The sequence below is a fragment of the Neodiprion virginianus genome, chromosome 3, assembly GCF_021901495.1.
Source record: "Neodiprion virginianus isolate iyNeoVirg1 chromosome 3, iyNeoVirg1.1, whole genome shotgun sequence".
In the NCBI taxonomy this organism is placed as follows: Eukaryota; Metazoa; Arthropoda; class Insecta; order Hymenoptera; family Diprionidae; genus Neodiprion; species Neodiprion virginianus.
In genome coordinates this window covers 24,700,950-24,723,696 of record NC_060879.1, presented here as the reverse complement: position 1 = coordinate 24,723,696, position 22,747 = coordinate 24,700,950, and the positions used below count along the sequence as shown (strand labels likewise).

The 22,747-nt window shown below is 36.1% G+C and overlaps 4 protein-coding genes across 12 annotated transcripts in view; 3 read left to right on the top strand and 1 right to left on the bottom strand.

Moving 5' to 3' along the window:
- The window catches only part of LOC124300617 (uncharacterized), a 97,527-nt gene extending 95,299 nt beyond the window's left edge, over positions 1-2,228 (top strand). For all 8 annotated transcript variants that reach the window (XM_046754900.1, XM_046754903.1, XM_046754901.1 and 5 more), the window contains one exon: positions 245-2,228. In XM_046754900.1, coding sequence (XP_046610856.1) covers positions 245-334 — 90 coding nt within the window. In that variant the 3' untranslated portion in view covers positions 335-2,228. The remainder of the gene's footprint in view (positions 1-244) is intronic.
- On the bottom strand, positions 1,182-5,405 carry LOC124300620 (histone deacetylase 3). Its single transcript, XM_046754910.1, has one exon. It carries the CDS (start codon positions 5,155-5,157, stop codon positions 3,856-3,858), a length of 1,302 nt encoding a protein of 433 aa, XP_046610866.1. The 5' UTR covers positions 5,158-5,405; the 3' UTR covers positions 1,182-3,855.
- A 5,981-nt stretch (positions 5,406-11,386) lies between these two features.
- LOC124299727 (PSME3-interacting protein) lies at positions 11,387-14,660 on the top strand. Of its 2 annotated transcripts, XM_046753033.1 has the most exons (6): positions 11,387-11,677; positions 12,030-12,128; positions 12,258-12,477; positions 12,604-12,671; positions 13,344-13,653; positions 14,419-14,660. In XM_046753033.1, the coding sequence occupies exons 1-6, from the start codon at positions 11,581-11,583 to the stop codon at positions 14,420-14,422; spliced, it is 798 nt and encodes a 265-aa protein (XP_046608989.1). In that variant the 5' UTR covers positions 11,387-11,580; the 3' UTR covers positions 14,423-14,660. The 2 variants fall into 2 exon arrangements, with proteins under 2 accessions (XP_046608989.1, XP_046608988.1); XM_046753032.1 differs by having other exon boundaries at positions 11,390-11,677; positions 13,344-14,660.
- Positions 14,661-14,937: 277 nt separating this feature from the next.
- On the top strand, positions 14,938-19,256 carry LOC124299731 (guanine nucleotide exchange factor MSS4 homolog). Its single transcript, XM_046753038.1, has 2 exons — positions 14,938-15,214; positions 15,927-19,256. Exons 1-2 carry the CDS (start codon positions 15,089-15,091, stop codon positions 16,164-16,166), a joined length of 366 nt encoding a protein of 121 aa, XP_046608994.1. The 5' UTR covers positions 14,938-15,088; the 3' UTR covers positions 16,167-19,256.
- Positions 19,257-22,747: the final 3,491 nt, after the last annotated feature.

Here is a 22,747-nt window from a genome sequence, read left to right as displayed (position 1 = left end):
ACATGTACTGTAGTGTCTAGTAATATCACTTATGATCACAGTATTTATTATATTTATATTTTCACTGAATGATCCAGTTTCTCGATATTTCGAATACACGTTAGTAAGTGATTTTCAGAATCTTTTCATGTAATTGGGAATTTGTTGAACATAGCGCACCCTTGACAGGATGATTCGAACACAAATACTATTTAATTACTGTGCGTTGAGTTTGTATATATGAAGAAATTACTTTTTCCATTAGAACATCGGAGACATGTGTCAACTGGAGCGACCGGATTGGCAACAGGTGATGTCGTACGTGACTAGTATCTACAAACACTTTGAAACGTGAAAAGTGCATCAGAAAATTGAAGAAGTAAAAGCAAATACCCAGTTTATCTCAGCCAATGCCTATTTAGCTGCATGTGCAGCATATACAACCTTTGTTCAGTCAACACATGGAACGCAAAGGTTTGGGAAAAAATAATATGACCAATAGTAACACAAGGCAGTGACTACCGGCAGGCTATATGCAAGCATCTAGTCAACAAAACCTGAGAGTGTGAATCACAGAAAAGAGTGCTGTGGAATTAAATCGTCTTCAGATAGTTCCTTTGTTCATTTCATGATATTTATCAAATTCTAAATTTGATGAATTTTAACTGAAAGTATTCGACATTTATGTTAATGTATGTTTCACATTTTAGCATTGTGATTTTTCTAATGAAGAGCTTGTTCCAAAGTGCAGAATTCTCGATGGCTTTTTTAAGATTATTTACTTGAATTTTTTTATTTTTACTCAACTATGCAACCTAGAGGCTGGCATTCAAGGCTGGCGCTCTTTTCTTACGCTCCTAGGTAAAACTTCCTGCCGTTCTGGTAAAAATGCCTTTAATTTTTATAATTATTCATTATGTGTACATAGACATAAACTAGGTTTCACCTGTGTGATACTTTCTCTAAGTATATAGGGTTCAGTTGTATAATCTGTCAACCTTTAATTTCAAAGGTAAGAGAAATATAATCATGCACATGTTACGATATAGCGTGGTCACGTTTTTAATTCCACGACCTTTATACAGTATATAGATACATATAATTTACGAGTTAAGTATGCTTCTTCTTACATATTTATATTTCCGGATGTAAATTAGCTACTTTTGTCATTGTACAATCTCACATTCTTTTTCGATTACGACCGACTAGATTAAAGATTTTATCATCTTGATCGTGATAGATGCATTACGAATATATTGAAGGAATAAAAACATTATCTATCCATAAAGGAATTGAACAACTATCTAACCCGTTTACAAATTGAAACGAGCAGTGATTAATTAGAATAATCATATTTTCTTCATACAAGTAAAACACTAAAACTAAGTTGTCTATAATCTGTCGCCGGAATACTTGCGTTATCCTATCCTATCGAACAGTTTATATATGTTTTAGATTTTGCTTTAAGCTGATCTGAATGATACTGTCAAAGTAATGTATTGCACTAGGAGGACGATTATTGAAGAAAAGCAAACATAATTTAAGGGAGCCCTTTCCCACCAAAGGGATTGCTTTTACATGAGACTGAGAACATAACGATATAAATAAACTAAATAACATAACTATATTATAATAGATCCTCATACTGACGATTACTATGATTGTTACGTGTAAAGAAAAAAAAATATATATATATATACAATACACATACATCCACTCAATGTCGCTTTTTATCCAGTTTTATATAATTATTATAATATAAAATTGAATGCAGATTTTAAGAACTATCTCAAACATATAAAAATACTGTAAAAAAAAAAGTGAAGTTGAGAAGTATAATTTAAACAAATAACCTCAAGTGCTTATGTGCAAGTTTGCGTATGTATATCTTGTGTTCCTTGTCACGTTGAGTATTTTTGTATCTTCTATTGTTAATTTAGAGCGATAAGTATAATATATCATTAATTATTTTCAGACGATATTTACCACGTAAGCCTCACCTGTCACTTTGTGTAAAGTTCATTGTACATGAATCAATTATTCTAAGTTAATATATCTAATTTATTGTAATTCACAAAGTTTGACCATGTCAAGTTGTGCGTGTCTAAATAGCAAGCTCACTTCTATTTCATAGAACTACAGAAATAACTCGATTAGTAATTTTTAAGTTCTCTGTGATATAGCAACATAGCCCCTGAACAGAGAGAATTATATTGACAATACGATAATAAACATAGATAATAAAATTACTTGACGAGGATCAGAACTGTTTTTATTTATTGATAGTAATTGAAATAGCAAATATAAACAGGTAAATATTTTACAGATAATTGTCTCTGACTTCCGTACGTGAATGCATTGAATGTGCAGAAATAATTATCCCACGTGCTGCAAAATGATTATGCTGAAAAAAATGCTGAAAAAAATAGTAATCGGAATAGTAATCTACAGGCTCGGTAAAGATATTTTCAGATTAAAATGTATGATCTCTTGCAACTTCATGATTAGCAGGAAAAGGATTTGGTATGTGCCCGTATATTTGAGCTTTCACGATTTTGAAATAAGCTACTTGAAACTTCATAAGTTTTCATTAATTTGGTTCACCGAATTATCGTTCACTCTCACATATTGTCTCTTGATTCATTGTGCACTGCTGTGCGTAATATAAAGCACAAGTGAATGGTAGGGTATAATTTAAGTACAGTAAGTAAAAGAATACAAATGTTTATTTCTCGTATTTGATGACAGGAAGACACTGGGCTTTTATTTCAGAAAATGTAAATTATTAGCCTGAAAAACATTGTTCTTTCATCTAAATTATAATCGTTTTGCTTCAAATTTGCCATCAAAAATTCATTTGCTTAGTTACAATTTTATAGTTATAAAATGTGAAACCATTGTATAATACACAGTGACTGTTTGAGAAAAGATACCAGAGGACTGAAAAACACCAAAGTCAGAAACTATTGCACTTTTTATTCTGTGTGCAGGCTGAATGATTCATTTTCTATAAATTTTTGTACATTATGATTCTGGCTATTGAAATTGTTTGATGCAAAGAAGCAATCATCCTATATCAATACACTTGTAGAACTTTATAAATGCTTATAGCTCTGCAATTAATTATTATGAATTAAAAAATGCGAGTAGAAATGTTATATGAGTCTCAAAACACTACTACTAGATATTCCTAAGCAATAGTAGGGGTACACATATTTTGATCCCTATGTGAATATTTTGGCAGTACAAAAATGCATGATAAATGAAATACTTATTATAAAATCAAAGTTGTCAAATAAGTGCTTCAGGTTCGACTGTCTAGTTGATTAATAGGTAATTAAAAGCATAGAAACAAGAAAATGTGGAATTTTGTTAGCTCTATATTATTTGTAGCATTTTTACTCGGCGTCATAAATTTTAACACACGCGAAAGATGTACGAAAAATGCCAAAAACCAAGATGGTGAGAAAAAAAAACAGTTAATAGTAAAAATTTAAATTAAATACATACGTAGGTAATCAGTTGAATGGCAGCACGCAATAATGAGGTAACTCGAACAATATACATTTTCAAGAAACACATTGTGGATTTTAAATTGTACCATTTTCCTCAAACTGAGAGAAAGAAGTTTTTTGAAATAAGTATTCCATTTTTACCCTTATAATGTAGAAGATGAACTTTTTTCTAGTAATGCAATTTGCAACATTCGTTTGAAACAACAAAATCAAAAGCAGGGCATGTCAACTTGTTTCATTATCCCATAATGTCATTCAATTATACATATACATGAACTATTAACTTATACTCAATACTTATGTATACTTATTTTAGTCTTACAATCTCCTACTATTTACAATTTCTATGAATAAGCTTTAATCATATTTCCGTTGTGTCAGATTTGTCCTGGTCCTTATCACCGCTGTAATATTCATTTGCCGGTTCAACTTGTTTATCTGTATCTTGCTGATTTTGCCTTGAATCTGGATCAGGTTCGGGTTGTCTCTCTTCCTCCGGAGGGAGAGCATCGCAAGGAACATCTTGCATCTGAACACTAGGCGAATGCTGTACCATTTTAAGATTATCATAAACATGTCTTGTTATTGCCTCCAAATACTGTTTGCTATTAGCGTTATCTTGTCTGGTAACAACTTCTGGATGCAGTGTGAAGTCAGGTGCAAAGTATTCCAAATATTCTGTATACGGCAGCTCGTTGCTTATCTGCTCGTCAACCAACAAAGACGTTTCATAAGTCCAGCATCGTGCAACGTTTCTCAGAGTATATCCGCCTCCACCGACCGTTAAAAGAGGCACGTTCAAATCCCTAACAAACTTGACACATTCTCCATGGCCCTTGGTGCTCAAACTGAAGCATCCAAGCCGGTCATTAGCCAAAGAATCCGCTCCACATTGTAGTACTATCGCAGTCGGTTGAAAGAACTCCATGACATTGGAGATGACCGGTTTAAAGACTTGTACATAACTTGTGTCGTCGATACCTTCCTTTAAGGGCACATTTACTGAGTAATACCTGCCACTCTCTGCTCCAATTTCATACATATCTCCCGTGCCAGGAAAAAAGTAATTGCCATATTTGTGAAATGATACCGTCATCACTCTGTCCGTCAGATAAAATGCTTCTTGGACTCCATCTCCGTGGTGCACGTCTATATCAATGTATAAAACCCGCGCGTGATATTTGAGCAGCTCCAAAATTGCTATGACGATGTCATTGATGTAACAGAACCCCGATGCCTCAAATTTCTTAGCATGATGTAGACCCCCTGACCAATTGATTGCTATATCGCAACAATTGTTGTTCAACTTTATAGCTCCCTCCAGTGACGCGCCAGTGTACATGGAACAGAAGTCGAATAATCCCTCGAAGACGGGACAGTCGTCGCCTACGTTGAAATGGCTCAAATATTTTGTGAATCCTTGAAGATTTTGGGGGGTAACTCGTTGCAAGAATTCAACGTACTCATCCGAGTGGAACCGACACATGTCATGGGTACTGGCACGATACGGTCTATATATTTGCATTTTTTTATGCAGCCCGTAATTGAGCACTAAACTGTGAATAACTGAGAGTCTATGTGGTTTCATCGGATGTCCAGGTCCGTAGTGAAAGTTACCCACGTCGGGATTGTAGAAGTATGACACTTTTTTGTTAGTACTCATTTTTTAAGGTTAAGACTGACTGGAAATTTATAAAACACACAACTTTTCTTGGAGTTTACGATTTATGTACTGACATTACACGTGAAAATCATCATCGATGATGAATTTTTTACTTCCAATTGCAAAGTATACCGGCTACGTACATACATAACAACACTTTGTTATTCCAATCGTCATACCACTCAGTATCTAAATTGTTGCCCTGCAAGTACTGTCTGCAGTCCTATGTCTCAGTTACACAAATTGCCGTACTGCCGGAACCCTGGCGAGGTTTGCCAACCTAATACCAACACGGCCCCTAGCGATCACATCGGAAGTCACTGGTCAGTGATGGTTCAGTGTTATACCCGTATTCATAGTCATAGAAGGACTATGAATACGGGTGTTAGTCAAGCGTTGACTGAGGATATATAGAGATTAATAAATCTGGGTTATTTCGCGTAACAGTTTGACGGGTTTGGTCGAGTTTGAGGGTTTAGAGGTTTCTCTCTGGTATTAGTAATATCACTGACCACGCCACTAAAAGAAGTTCTTCACAACCAACAACTATCGCGTGCAAAATATTGGTAACATAACGTCGTTATAGTTAAATTGAAAAGTTGCGAAAATCCCATTCAAAAAATATCCGTAATTGGTCGTGGAATTCATACTTCGCCTGACGTCGCATGTTACGGTAATGCTCTAGCAACGGCGTAAGCGTCCCGTGAACGGATTCGAATCGGTTCTCTAAAGGACGGAAGATAATAATTCTCCCGCCCTCTCGTCGCGTGCAGCTACCCCCACTCCTGAGAAAAACGTCAGGGGGGGTTATTATCTTCCGTCCTTCAGACAACTGATTTTACTCCCTTGTGAGCGCCGCGCGGCTTCAGTCGTTGCCGAGCAATTGGAGTGAAGTGACGCGTTCTCGTGTTCTCGGTACCGGTTCAACGTTCAGGCCCAGTCGCGTTCTTCAGTTTGTGTCACGACGTTCGATCAGTGCATTTTCGATTAGTGCATTTTCACTCATCTGTAAATAATACACGAGAAGCCGCGTGTAGCCTGAAAAAATACCGAGTTACTGAAATAAAAAAATTCCTGCGAACGTTGAAGGTGAATTTCGTGTCCCGAGTTTTCAGTGCTTTGTGTAACTTCAGATTTCAGTGATGTCTATTTTTGTGTCTGTGCGTCGATAGTTAATTTTATTGTTTTTTATTAGCAGCTTTATTCAGTCGGTTCAGACAGCTACAGCACAAAAAGTGAGTGTCAAATCGAATGTTATTGCAGTGCGGATTTATGGATTATAAGAAATTAGTGAAGATCTGAATTGTGTGAACAGTGCGTCGCTTGACCTATAGACCTGAGATGCTACAAGAACTACTACGTGCAAAAGTGTGGAGCAACCCAGAGTCGAGGTAACAATACTTTAATTATTGATTGATAATTCACGGTGGTCATTTAAAGCCGAACTTTTGTTCTTGCATAATATGCAATGCACAAATACGAAACTAGCCAACAGTAATAATTCATTTGAAAACTGAAAAGCCAATTTGCTAAATTAATTCAAGTGTCTTGTTATGTTTTTTACAGATTCAAGCAGAGACTTCCGAGTAACTTCTCCATTTCTCGGCAACGTTGGTGAGTTTGCATGTGTTAGGTTATGGGTATTTCCCTGGGATTCCTCTGTCACGTGGCGTGGCGGTAACAATTGTTACACAAATCTTCGATTTCTTAGCTGCATGGTTAGGCTCATTCACGAACGCAACGTGCTTGACTTTCAGTCGAATAATTTTTTTTTCGCAATGCAATTTACCGTAGCTTACTTAATGTTAGACGTTTTACACGTTGCTAAAAGTGAAATGAGCATCGCGACAGGTAACCATCGCTTACTCGGCACTCGCGAGATCGAATTGTGTTTCGTAACTGATGTAATAATCTACGTTTGAATTTACCGATGATGCCGTTTAAGTGGTGGGTTCACCTGAGGTTTGAACATATTCAATTATTCACGTTATTGTTAAATTTATGAAATTCCAAAGTCTGGTATAACGTAACGTAATCAACTTGTATCTTATATTACATATCATTTTCAATCTTTTAACATCCAACAAGTATTGATCAACTGCAGGCTTAGCTCGCTTAGAAAAATGCTAATTGGCATACAGGATGTTTTTAATCACTTTAACAAAAGGTTAATGTACCGATAGTCTGCCAACATTTACTAAAATAACAAATGCAATATTAGGGTTGGCGGGATACCACCGCGATACTGTATTCTGAGTAGGCAGACTACGATACAAAAACATTTTGCTCCCAACAGGTAACCAACGAAAATGTAAGTCAGTGACCACGGCGCAAATGATGAAGAATGATGTGTGTTGGAGAGAATGGAGAATCGTTTAGGTCGAATATAGGTAACCGGGTAGGTAGTTGGACGTTTTGGGATCCGTCGCGGGGTTTATGCATGAGTGTGTGAATCTCTCTTTTCCGTTGGGTGGCTTCGTTGGGAAACAGGCGAGGGTAGGAAGGTCGCGATGTACCGTGATGTTACTAACTTTTCTAATCCACAGCGTCAAACGATCACAGACATTTTTTCCCAAAAAACTCCACGTTCGAGTCTCTCGACCATTTGTAAACATTTGAGTATTAACGAGATTCAATTTCCCATTTCTTGTCACTTTGCAACGATTTTTCAATCGTTATGCAATTCGATTATTTAGTCATCACCGATCGTTATTCCATTCGATTGATCTCTGTGATCGTCTGAATGGGCAAAATGCATCTCTGGACCATCTATCGCGTTCCGTGGTATGCTAGATGGGGAGAAATGCTGAGCTCGAAGACTTCGCGTCGAAGAGGACCGCCGACCGTCACGCCACACAATAATGCATGCCCTCCAACCTCCTTCCCGATTTCGACTCGATTTGTAATCTGAGAACAACAACCCGCATAGCAATGTATCTAATTCAGAAAGATGCAGATGCGGATTGGGTTTCTACAGAATTTTTGGGACAAGTCCCGGAATCAACAAATTTTTTGCCAGTTTAATCTGTGGCGCCTTATCGTGCATAGATTAATCACGAGAATTGAACGCAGCTTTATGCGCGTAAATTAATAACGGGAATCTGACACGTTTTTCTGCGCGTTGATTTTGCATACAGTTTATATATAAAAGAGTCACGCACTCTTGATGAGCTGATTTTTCAGCTCTTCGTTCAATTTTTGACGAATAACAAAGTTTTCACGTTCCACAGCACCTTTGCGCGTGGACTTGATACTTTTCAGTTATAAGAGAAAGCGCGGCATTTGGAAGTCGGCGCTCAACGCGCATGAACAAAAATCGCGGTAGTGTATACTGATAGCGGAGAATCTTGACATAAGTATATATGAAATACATCTGAAATGTACTGAAATACGCCCTTAACTGATCGTAATATTTTCCGATTCAGGGCAACAAATCCAATTTTTTAACAAATGCACTGAGAACTATAGAATGTTTGGTCGAAAAAGATATTCACTGTAATGACTCAAAGCAGAAAGAGATGTCGATTCAAAACATTTAGAATGTTTTTTATTCATCGATACAATTAATAATCGAAGCAACGAATATCATGTTGGATGCGACCCATTTTTTGTCAGTGTATGAACTTATGTGATTGTGCTAACTATACCTTCGTCTATTTCAGCTAATAAAACCTTTTGTCTGTTTCAGCCCATCAAAATTTTTGTCTGTTTCAGCTAATCAATCTTTTTCTTTGTTTCAGCTAATCAAACCTTTTGTCTATTTCAAGTAATTAATTTGTTTCTTTTTCGTTAATTATATTTAATCCGTTCCAGCTAAGTGAGTTATATTGATTATACTGTAAAATTGACGCTTTATTTTTGAGGCTTAGGTTTGGTGCAAGGTCAGTCATCTTGTTTTTACCGACACATAGATTTAGCGATGTAGTTTAGAATCATGATGTTGACAAAGTGTGGTAAAATTCATTCAGCTATAATTTCTTTTAATGGTTTTACAGTCTTGTATTGCGATCGTTTTAGTGTCAGTTTTTCCTCTCGTGTCGCTCATAGGTCATGTTCGGTTTGTATTTCACTGTAGAATTATACAGGTCTGTCATATTTTGGTGGTTGTGCTCATTCTACTCCGATTTGTTTCTGTTTCTTCAAAGACTTCTGCATCGTCTTCCGGTAGGCAAATGCCAACGTCTTACAGCGATTCGTATTTCCAGTTTTGCGTATTCTCCGGATTCTCTATTTGAGTGATGATCTCATACCTCATAAAAAAACCGTGCGCGAACATCCAAAGCCAATCACTGTTTGCCTATAAGATAAAAACAATCACCCTTCATCCATAATTGAAACAACCATCGTTCATCCATAATTGAAACAGTCATCTTTCATCGATAATAACTAGTCAGCGGGTTATATAAACTGAACATTTTTAATCAAACTGCCAATGTACGCGAGTAAAAATTGATTGGGAAAAACAATTTACTTCAATTAACATGTTAAAAACAGTCATCTGCAATTTTTCGAAGAACGTAAGATCGATCATGCTACTATTCTCCGTGGAGTAGGCCTACTGGGGATACCACGTAAAAAAAAAAAACACGCCGGGTGCTCTACCACTTGCGGTGGTGTGGAAACGAGCATAAGTGAATTTATTCCAACTCTTTTTCCGTGTCAAACGATGAAGAACAGAAAAAATTAAGCTCATTCAAAACTGAATACTAAAAATGACAAAAAGAACGATGTTCGAGATACGGGTGAACTGTCTAAAAGACCCATTGTAGAAGAAGGATTACAGTAAGAAACTCCCATCCGCTGTTCCAATAACTCATCAACGATGCAGATTTCTTGAATGATTACGAAGCAATTACATGAATTTCTAACAATTTCCTTGTAATTTCAACATATATATTATAACTCGTTAACTTTCTAACAACGTCTCCTCTTCACTTCGTGAAATTCTTGTTCTACTTAAGTCTGTAAAATTTGTAAATTCTGTTCGCAGAAATCCATAGAAATACTTCGATAGATCAGAATCTTGTCTCAGAAAAGACCAATGAATGATTGGAAACAGAACACTCTCGAAGCTTCGAGAGGTTTTACAACCTGTCATCTGTATTTTTTGACAGAGATATCGTAGATACTTTCTGAGAATTTGATTACAGAGAATCCGGAAAATTTATCTTTAGGTGATTTCAATCGTTAGTTTCTGATATCCTATACGTATATAGTATTATTACACAATTGTATCCTCTGGATACAATTTCCGAAAAATGCAAGTAGAATTTTGTGTACAAAAGTCTCGATTTTTCTCTGCAAATAAACTGCATTTTTTAAAAATCACAGAAATCTAACGTCAGTTAAGAAATTATTTTTATATATCAGCCGCATCTTCTTTCGGAATGAAGATATGGGCGTCGACTGAAGGTACATATTATTATCTACAGTTAACAGTACGAGTTTTAACATATTAATATATTTACAGAAATTACATAACGTACATATAGGAATAACCATATATTTTCATCCTTTGATTAACTTCTTCGACTATGTCTCCCATCCTTTGTATCAAGAAAAGGTTTCTAACTCGGTTAACAGTAAACCAAGTGCATATTTATAGTGCATCTATTTAGATAACATGATTTTTGTCGATCCGATGGAATTAGATTCACATTACCGAATTTGACCCAAATGAATTTGCGTAGTTGAAAAGTATACGGCGTCCATACGGGGTTATATGAAAATTTCAGTCTGTTCCCGTTCGTCATTTCATATGCATAATAATATTCGACTCTGTATTATTTGGGTACACGTAACATGAGTTCTTCTCGCCTGTACTTACCGACTGCTTACCGGATTGAGTTGCGCGTGCAGGGGAGGACGCAGAGGTCGCTGCTCGACGATGAATTTATGTCGGCTATTTTCGATTACGCATAGTCCCATAAAGCTAGCAGTCTTTATGTATCTTCAGTCACAACTTCAAAGCTGATGCAGTAGCAGCAAAAATGCTCTGATAGGTCAAAGATTCTAGTGTTTTCTTTACCATTTTGCTGTACATACATGAAAATTGACGTTCGAAGTAGAAATAAACCTACTCTTGGGCCGTGTTCGTAAATTGACTGACAGTACTGAAAATTCACTAGGACAGAGTCAGAGCTATTCACAAACTTGGAAACGCAAAAGAGATAAAAGATTGCTGACAGTACTGTCAGTCCATTTTCGAACATGGCCTTGGTAGCAGTTGTTTTGCTGCATAAAGTAGTACACAAATTCATATACGAGATACCTTTCTATTCGTAGAGCTTCGTGCCGTCAGACACAAACCGTGTTCTGTGAACAACTTCACATATGTAACTTTATTCGAAGAGAATATCTGGGAAATACATTTAATAATACGGAATTGCCAAAATTTATTCCGGTTTATTAACGACTGTTACAATGAGTTCTGGATTCATATCAGAAGCTGAAATAACTGAATTACGGAAAGCACGACAAGAGGAATGGGATCGTGTAAGATCAGCGGATCAACCGTTAGGTTAGTTAAATGACCATTGATCGGACTACTATTTTTTTAATTCATTTTCACTTCTGCTTTTATTAAAGTATTATTGTAGAAATAGCTCGTCGAAAGATCCATGCATATGTAGAAGAATTCGATAGTTTCTAAAGAGTCTCTAGATAATGCCTCGTCGTTATATTGTTCTTCATACCATGTTGTGAAAATGACAGTAACCTACAATTCAACCTGGAATAATTCAGAATCGGATTCTTCACATTATTGTTAACCCTAAACACTTGTAGAAGATTTAGTAACACAAGTTTATTCTACGAATCACACCAATCTTTACGATTTTGGCCCTGTTAATGCTTTACCTATTTTTCAACAGAGGCACCAGAAGAGCCTTACGATCCAAGATCGTTGTATGAACGATTACAGGAGCAAAAAGGCAAACGTGATATGGAATATGAAGAAGCGCACAAGCTCAGTAAGTGACGATTTCTTAATACATCTTTTTTTGAGACAAAAAATTTAAGGTTAATGCGGTTCAATGATGAAAAGAAGATCCCGGAGTCTCAAGATTCAATTATGTTAACTATGCGTTACTGTTTCATAGAAAACATGATAAAAGGCCTTGATGATGATGAAGTAGAATTTCTAGACTTAGTTGACCGTACCAAACTTGAAGAAGAACGTAAAAAAAATTTAGAAGAAGAAAAAGAAATGAGGGATTTTAAAGCAGCTGTTGCTTCGTTGCATGAAAAATCTTTAGATGAAAGGCTTAAGCAGGAACTAAAGAAACCACAAACAACTAATAAAAATATGTCTAGTGGAAGGTGAAGTACTACTTGCATTATTATTCTTCCTTCTCATAGTTTCACTCTTGCCTCTAGGCTGATTAAAAATATCTACATTTACCATTTGTAATCTAAGAATTATGTTGATCAAGAATAACATTTCAGTGGAAGGAATTCCCAGCTAAGGTTGTTGGCTGGAGCTGTTGTCAAAAGAACTGAAAAACAACCTAGTGGTATGTTGCTTGCATAATGATGTTTTTTTTTTTGGCGTGAATATCTTTCAACTGTATATTTCTGAACTTACGTATGGTGAATACTTTGAACCACAGGATGGGTCACATTGAGAAAGGAATATTTGAAAAAAAAATCAAGTCTTGTAGACTTTAAGAAATATAAATTTGGTACATATACCCTTTCTGTATAGCCACTAAATCGAGTGATAAGAATCAGTCAACACACAAGGAAAATGTTCATAATCGTTTTTCTGCAAGTGCTGATATTGTGATTTTGTAACAGAATTTCAAGTAAACGAAGAGGAATCTCATATTTTTTGTGATGCCAGTAAATCAGCAGTGATAAAAATACTGTAATAAAAATTGACAATAGTCGGGATCATGCTGTATTATATGATAATGCTCTGTTCTTCATGACTTTTTAGTACTGTACTAGACCGATTTACAGTATTTTGCCATCAATTGAAACAATATCTCCAGTTTTCTCCAATTTTTAACTCATAAAATTTAATTCAATGACTCAATAAGCTGGAAAATAAATATCGCATACAATCAATCTGAAATCAGGTTTTTTGTCGTGCTCTTTTTCCTGAAAGTCACTATAACTTTCCTCTAACCTATTATCGAAGAACACCACGCAATATAAATTCCTCATTTGTTTTGTTACTGTAGGCAGTGATGATACGACAAAAGGAAGTAAAAGAAAACTATCTGAAATAGAAGAAAACGGTGATGTTACAGTGCCAAAATTGAAAGAATGCTCCATGCATGCTGTACAGACTGCAGAAACTTCAGGCGAGAAAGTTAATGAAACTAAATTTGCTACAAAGACTCTTACAGATGTTGAGGAAGTACTTGAAAAGGCGACTAAGATGCCTGGAGGAATGAAGTGCATTGGAATTTTGCCAGGTCTTGGTTCTTACCAACATTCTAGCGACAGTGAGGCCAGTTCGGATACAGATGAAGAAATTGAACATACTAAGTACGATCTTTTAGGCCGAAAAATAGAGCCCGTTAAAACTGAAGAAAAAAGTTAAAGACTTTACGATATCGAGCTTGTAAAAATAACATTCGTTCCCTGATAAAGACGCACAGAATGTGATCAGGACTCAAGAATAGCCACAGATTCCTACCTGATTATCAAGTGCTCAGGCGTTCTGTGTGCTAATTAAACTTGACATGGACAGAGTTTCATTTTCAATGATTACTTATGAGATTAATTAAAATGAATGCAATCGTTAGAACCGTAATTATATGTTCCAAATTGTTAGCCATATCATTTTTTACGATTTTATGTATGAAATAGTTGAGAAATTGAAGTGCTTGAATTGAGCTAAAATTTTATTAAAGATCCATTGATATCAGAATAAATCACGAATCTTGACACCATTGAGAAGTATAATGTATGATATTAAGAATCAATCAATTTTATGAAACGTGCATATTTTATAGGTACAAAAAAAATACTTCATTCCACACCAGATCTATAGTCTGTTTTCGAATTGTTAATGAACAAAGGAGGAATTCAATTATTAACAAATATTATCAATGCAAATTTGTGATACACGTTTGCTTTGCCAAAAGTTTTTGCTATAAGTAATGTACTTAGCACATTACACTGCAGTGTATAACATGAAACGAAATAGCGTACCTTTCGATCGGAGTGTAAGCTAGGCTTAATTAACTAGAAGTATCTGTAATGTATCATAATTTTGTTTCTCAATTCATAATTGAAGTATTTTTTCAGTTGATAAAATATCTCGATGGCAGAAGACACCAAAAAATATACATTATATTATACACATATTGAATAGTTTTCTTCAAAGTTTCTAACATACTTTGAATTGTACCACACGAGATACTTGGGAATATGTTTGAATTATATTACAAGTTACACATTTTAAAAAAAAATTTGTTCTTACAATTCGTAATAAACTTCAAATCCACATAGCAGCACAGGCGAAAAAAATAAACAATAAATTAAGCAAATTGCCTCCCAAGCTCTGAACTTTCCCTACCTGGGTTTGAATCTTTTCTGTAGTTTGAAAACGTCTATGCAAGAATACTCATAATTCGCGATATTTTTATTAGTCTGTATTGGTATTGTTTCCGTTAGAGGCAGATTTTACGATAATCTATTGAATGACAGGCGGTTTTCGCAACCAATTTTCACCTAGATGATTTCAATTTACCCGCCTATGAAATATCGCGATAATCGAGTCGCGTGAAGATAGCTGAAACCGAAAATCTCGGACAAAGACGAACTTCCGAAGGCCCACCCGATCCCGGTGGCCGGCGCGAATCAAGAAACACCATAACCTCAATGACAACAATCCTAGTTGGACATTCGTATGTAAATAATATACAAATACAAGTGTATAATCATCGCCAGATAAGTTACTTCCGCTAACTCAAGTATGTCGTCTTCGGTAGAGATTGAATCGTTGAAGGATGAGAACGGAAAAAATATATATACGGTATTATGCACATTTTGCTCATCGAAAATATTAAATCCTGGAAGCTCAACCTACGTGAATATCGAGGTAAGACAATCAGCCATACCACGTAGAATACGCAAGTAATTGTACATCACTTTGACATCCGTCGGCTGAGATTAAATCTCCCGACTACTGCTCTAAATCGTCTACTAATCAACTCAACAATTCCATGTATGTGTATACATGCATGCAAAACAAGTTATGCGCGATGCGAGTTGAGCATTCGGTTCATTATTCATAACAAATACACGCATGAATTAATCACCTAATGCTGTCAAAGTAAATGTAAAAAACATACGAGGAGTCGCATGTTAGCCAGCGAGTGAAAGTGATTTCTACCTACGGAATTTACAAGGATAAATATTTCTCAACTCGTCAACTTCTGACGTTTGTCTATTGCTCATCGAATAGAGTTGTGCTTATTTTTTTGATGGGCCCTCGGTGGCTCCTGGAATAGATTAACATAGAAAATATCATTTCCATTATACAGATACCTTGACGCGATCCCATTGGCCAGATCTAACAGAACGAACCAATGGCGTTGATTGTATCCTCTTATGTCCCTCTCCAACTCCGAAACGCCTACCTAATTCTGATTTTCGAAAAATGATTAACTCTACATACCGTTTGATACTTAAGTAATGACGGAAACAATTTATTTTAAATAATATTAAGATTATTTGAAACGGGCATATTACCTCGAAAAGCTATGGATTACAATTCGGAAACTGAAAAACAAATATATGTTTTGCGACAGGTAGCGGTGAAATTGCATCGTATGCAACGAAAGGACGAAGAAGAAGTTGAAGAAGAAGAAGAAATATCGGACTATTGGATGGTAGACGATATGTTCACCTTTGAAAACATCGGCTTTTCAAATACCGTCGAAAACCTCAAATATCTAATTTGCGCGGACTGTGAAATCGGTCCCGTAGGCTGGCACAACCTTACCGATCAAAAATCGTACATTGCTTTATCCAGAGTGAAACATGACTGATTTATTCATTACTTGTCGATATACGCTATTAATCAATCCGCGAATCATATCGCGTGTTCGTCTAATTGATATTAGATATTTCAGTTAGTCGTATTCGTCGTCTATATATGTATATACATATATAGACTCTATATAAACATATAGAGTCGTCAACCCAATTATGATATTGGTTTTAATATACAAAAAACTGATGTAATTAATTTATTATCATGTAATTAATTACAATGACTTACTAGATTAAAGACATCGCACCTTCAACCGTGCGTATAAGTAAAAAAAGTTAGTCCTATTCATTCGACAACCCAATCGCGCGACGTATAAATCGAAAATACTGTATAACTCGTGCTATTTCACACATACGTAGATTGTATCAAACGGTTATCATATTATATTCGCACAACAACATTTTTTACGCAATGTTGCGATAGGATGCGGTTATGAATTAACAAGATCATTTTAGTCGAGGGGATCAGTGAGGTTGGTTCACACCATACCACCTATGTACCTACATTATATATTTATATGTTATGTATACATCATTTGGCAACAATCGTGTGAAAATCTTGTTTACACGTAATCAGAAAGATCACGCGAGTAACTTTGTTGAAAGCTTATGAATTACTTATTATCAGAGGGAACAATATATTGGATTACTCAACGACACAGTTTATACTAGAAATACTCGCGATATTTCTTAATAAATTATGTCGACTTCTGTTTTTAGTCATACTCGCTCATGTTACTTTGTAAGTACACGCTTAAATTCAGATCATATAATTATTCATAAACATACGGTGCCTGAAGATTCTTTTTACTGCTGTAGAACAGGGATCGTGGCTCTTAGGCCAGTTGATCGCGACCACGCAAAGAAAAATACATGACTCTGTCCAAAAATATTTAATCTAATTCTCTACGGAGGGAATTACGCGGGATTAAATTGACCGTTTTCAGACGGACGAGCAAAAAAAAAATTCGACGAAACTATTTTGTTGATTTAAGCAAGTATTGTTATCACCGAATTCGACAATAGCACTTAGTTGAATCAAACGAATATCACTTGACTCAAATAATCCTTTCCCTCCGTGTGTGATAAAGTTTTGAAATTGGTACATCGCACATAGTTTGATAAAGTTGGTCATAAAAATGTGATCAGAAGTCAGATTTTTTGGTCTAACTATAAGGTAACAAACATCGGCAGTTCTTTCTCGTGTTTGCCACTCTCAACCGCACCTACATAATAAACATCAGTTTGCAGAGTATTCCTTCACTTTAATAACAAATAGTACTTATTAGGGTTTTATTTATTAAAGTTTTACATATTGTTGCAAGTAGACGCGTGTCAAATGCATATAACTTTTACTATCCTGACCAAATAACGACCTATGCATCGTAACGTGCCTCGTAGATTTTCGTCATTACTGAACTTCCGGTGGATCATCTCTCGGACAATTACGGCGGGATAAAAACAACCAAACCAAGACTGAGTCGAAGTGGGAAAGCGCTGCGCTGTGTCCTCGGGGAAGAAAAGATGAAAGTAACGAATACATATTCATCTATGGGGTATTCTAAAAATTTTCTAAAGGTGGTGAAGCCTCATTTCTTTTGCCCTTCGAACGATTAATTAGAAATTTTTTCTGCTTTTTGTAGTTGCTAGACGATAAGTTTTCTTTAAAATCTTCAACATTCGAAATATGAAACATGACGATTATCTGTGCTTTCGAAATTCGTTATCAAAATTCTTCAACGTTTTTGAGAATGGTAAACATTTCAGTCTCTCGGTATGTTAAATTGCATATTATTGACATTCATATATTACTCTTAATGGACAATAAAAAGATTATTTCAGTATTTATTCCAACGTTGCATTGGGAGCGTCCTTATTTGAAAGTACCACACATTCCCACGCGTGCGCCTTTTAATTTCGTTATATTAATCTTCATACGACCATTGTACGTTTTTCAGACTTGCAAATAAATTCAGTGAAAATACCGCAGCTACGACGGTGCGGTGACACAATGATTTTGCATAATAAGCCTGCAGAATGCCTTCCAGGTACATTTGTCGCACACGCCCTCTCGCGATTTCAACTTCTGATTTTCTACAAAGCTCCGTGAGATCTTGAAACAACCACATTCGGTGCTTTCACATTTTTAGCATTTCATTTCAATTCACAAATTTGGAACTTTGATACTGTGGACGAACGAATCTACAATTATTTCGGGGAAATTTAATTACAAACATGCGAAATTCTTATGAAATTCGCGAGTAGTGAGACATCAATATCGTTCGATAATTTGGCAGGAATATTCGATCGACACACAACGAGGAGTCGCCTGATATAATCTCATTGTGCCTTCGAGGTCAAACTAATTTTGAACACCGGTGAGGAAGGAGCGTCTTAATTCGCGATCTTGACGAGCGGCAGTCTAAGCACCGAAATGATTTAGGATAGCTTGCGAAATCTTAATGCTACAACTTCATTAAAGTTTTGAAGGAAATATCTGCCCGACAATGTGAAAAATGTTACAAAGTTTTAGCATGTATAAATAAATTCTTTTCAAAAAATGAAACAATCTGAAAGACTATACTGCAAACTGCCTATATTACATGGTCTTTCTATCTCATGACATGCGAATCGTATCAGCTTCTTATTCCATTTGATTTCTAGTCCAGGTTAGAGATGTGGGCCAGGACCAGATATAGCTACAGAAAATGGTATGAATACCACGAAGTAAAAAAATAATTATCATAGAGGAGAGAAATGCTTTCACCATCCCACTGACTGACGGTAACTCTATGTCAAGTTTAGTAACCGGAATGCATTGTCTGCCAAGCTGTGTGTATAACTATGGGTTCAATTCGTAATGGGAGAAGGCGGATTGTGAATCAACGAGGTGAATATAATAGAGCTGATGGCTCCACAATCGCAGTCATGATTGAGTCACGACTCACGTTCGAGTTCGAGTCATATCCATATAATAAATACATGCATGACAGCCATTAATCTTGTGGGTAAAATTCAACACTAGAATTTCGATTGCTTTCGTCCCGTTTATCCGGTGCAAATAATAATAACTATATATTACGACAATCGCGACGAACAGATTGTTCATCAATGCCTTAGGCTTCCGGCTTACTTGTTTTCCGGCCCGAAATAAAATGCGAGCTCAATTCTACACGAATTATGTGAGAAATACTGGCGATGCAGCCGACGTGAGAGATTTGGAGTAATTGTCACATAATTCGAATAGAATCGAACTCGCATTTTCTTTCGAACAGAAAACGAGTTAGCCGGAAGCCCGAGACATTAATGAACATTACTGTACATTACTGTACGTATTTATAACGGTAAAATAATTCACGCGACGGAATTTATGGTCAGTAAAAAAGGGAGATCGGTTGTTGTTTCTGTTTTAATTTTTGGCACACGCGTGAGAACTTGCGGCGAAGTTTTATTCGATTCAAGGAAGTTTAACATTTCCGGCACTGTATACAAAAATCTCGTACGACGCAACGAGTGCTATAATATCTCCCGGCCTTCTTACTTTTTGTATCATAAATGTTGTCGCGATGTATTCAAATGACTCGGTTACACAATTTCAATTTACTATACAGCTTTTCAACCCTTCGATACTATTCAGGTACCTCATATTTACATTTTGGTACAGTCTGAGTCGAGATATAAAACTCACCGTTCGTAACCGAACCGGTTTGAAGAGAGTTGCAATGAGCTCACGGGTGGCTGGAAAGGAAAAAAGGTTTTCCTACGATGCCCCAACATCTTATTCGTGCCCGGTGATTCCTTAGCGCTCCCTCAGACGAGAAAACATCATCCCTCAATCGTAGTTGTTTATTTGGGGGAGAACCACCCCTTTTTATAGGTGATTCCGCGGTTTACCAGAAACTTAATCTGCAAGGAAGAAAAGTCTACGACCGCTTTTTTCAATTTCACAGTATAATTGGGGTCCATGACATTATTATTATATTTTCGCCGGTTTCAGAACTTCAAAAATTCGTGATGGATTGATTCTCAAGCCTGTTCGAACCAAATGTCGAATCTTTCCTCTCGCTCCAAAAACTCTAGAGATTGCTCATGATGATTTAAGCATATCTGAATATCTTCAACGTTTAAATTATTTTTATGGTCGCAAGATATTTTTTCAAGTCAGTTATACATATTCAAGTTTCCGCCAGGTTTCATATTCGAAAAACAATCCTAACTATTTTATCGTACGCTTTGAACGCTGACACATACGGGACCATAGCTAGCAGACCACCAATATGACCACAGATTTCGTGACTGAACAAAAAATCAGGTTCTTTGGTACATTTCTAACTAATTTAAGTATTTATGTACCCAGGTTATTCGATCATAGTCTGATTACTTGTAAATAAAGCCAAGCCACAAACTATGAAATTGAAGTTAATTTATTCCGTCAAACGCCAAATCAGCCAGATTTCTATTCTTTTTTCTTTTACACTTCTGAAATTGTTTAGTTTTGATGGGATGCAATTCCCGCAATGCCCAATTCCAACGAATCGTAGTTTTCTTCAGGAATAAACTGTACCGTTTATCATGACGAAACGAAAGTTGCATTGATGTGTGTCAGATTCTTTTTTTGTCTGCTACAATTTCCGTTTCTGGTATTATTGAGAATTAAATAACATGTTGTATACGTGTATCGTACACATGAATATGGATGGGTACGAATATCCATTACATTACCTTTCGCAATCGAAATACAATCATAGATGCCAAATGTTTGCGTAACAAAAGACTTGCCACTTCATATACACATTGCTTGAAATGTAACGAGCGAAAATATGCGTGCGAACAAATCTTACGTTCAAAATTTACAGTTATAGAGTGTCCAACTTTAATTTCCATATTTGTGACCGGCGAATGTGGCAAGAAATCTTTACGACAAAGCTGCTTGATCTGTTTTCAAAGAATTATGTATGCTCTTGGCAACAAAAAATTATAAAGTAAATTTGTAGAAGCCAACGACACCTAATAATGAAGTATCATTTCAATAATTCTCTGCAATTTTCAAATATTCAGTCAACAGTGGCAGTCACGTGCGAAAATAAAAATGGATCACTGTGTATATTCGTTTACCAGTATAGCACGCGTACAATGGGATACGTAAGAAGAAATTGAGATATATGTGTGAATAGGAGTTCAGGAGGGACGTAAGAAAACATTTAACATACTTATGCCACGCGAAACCACGTGCTTACTTCTTTTTTCTCACTTCCGTCTCTTGGTGTATGGAAATATTTCTTCGTCCAATATTTACCCTCGACATTTTTCTGTACATAAACACAAGTGGTAGGTTGAGTAAAATATTGTCACTATTTCTACTACAGTTTACTTACACCTGCGATTTGCATTCGGTAAGTTCGCGTTTTTGTTTGCAAACTAAAGGAAAATGTTTGCTTGGGAGAAATCTGGGGGCAGTAAAAGAGAGGCGATAAAAATCAAGTCAGTCCCATACGCAGTCTTACCTAGTTTCTCACTGCTATCGGGATATGCAAATAGATCGGAGAATATAATAGGTGCCACAATAGACGCGACTTGTAATTAATTCTAATTTCTTGCGAATGCGCATCGCCCGAAGTTCTGTATGTTAAAACGTCGCATACTTGTGGCCATTTCAAGTTTTTTTTTTGCACGCGCCGCTACCTGCAGTTATTATCGAAACAGCCGTCTACAATACGCAAAATGAGACAGGCTCAATATAAAAGATTTCTATCGCTGAGTGGGTATAAAAGGTTCACTCAATTATTCAATAACTGAGTTATGTATGTGCACGCTGATGCAAATTAACTCTCGCCTGTAAATATATACCTGCTTCTTCTGATTCACTTGCGGCACGGGAATTGCATCAGGTCTTCTGACTCTTCGGCTCGTTTTTAAGCCTTCATATTTCACTTACGACTGTTGACACTGCGTTTTAGACGCTTCTGGTTCGTTCAATTACGATCAGCACGTTATTTGCGATTCAATATTTGACCATGTTTTTTTTTTCCAACCTTTCACAATTCACATGAAAAAAGGATACCATAACGGAAATTCAGGGGACATCATTTCGCTAAATAAAAAAAAAAATAAAAAAAAAACATATTCGTCCTTCAAAGATCTGGACATTTTAAGTTTGATCAAAGATCAATTAGGAAGCTTGTTCTTACGCTTGTTCGACGCGACTGTCTTCATCAATTATTGATGATCAATGAATTAAAATTATTTTTCAAATCCCTGGCTGCTAGTTAATTGCGCGTCCGATATTTTTTATACTTTTGTCAGAAAATATTAAAACCGTGACTTCAACCTTACTCTGAAATTTTCTTTTTTTTTTCGAACGATATTCGTGACGTCAAAAAAACTTATCTAACTTTCTGACTGCAAACTTCGTAGTAACCATGCAGGTATAACTTGTACTCTGTTGCGGCTTCGCCACGAGCTGTTACTTCCTTACGTAATTATTGTTAGAGATGTGGTCTGCCAGAGATCACTGTATTCAGTGATTTCTTCTACCTACACGGGTACAACTTCCTCACAACTTTGCGTAATAGGAAAT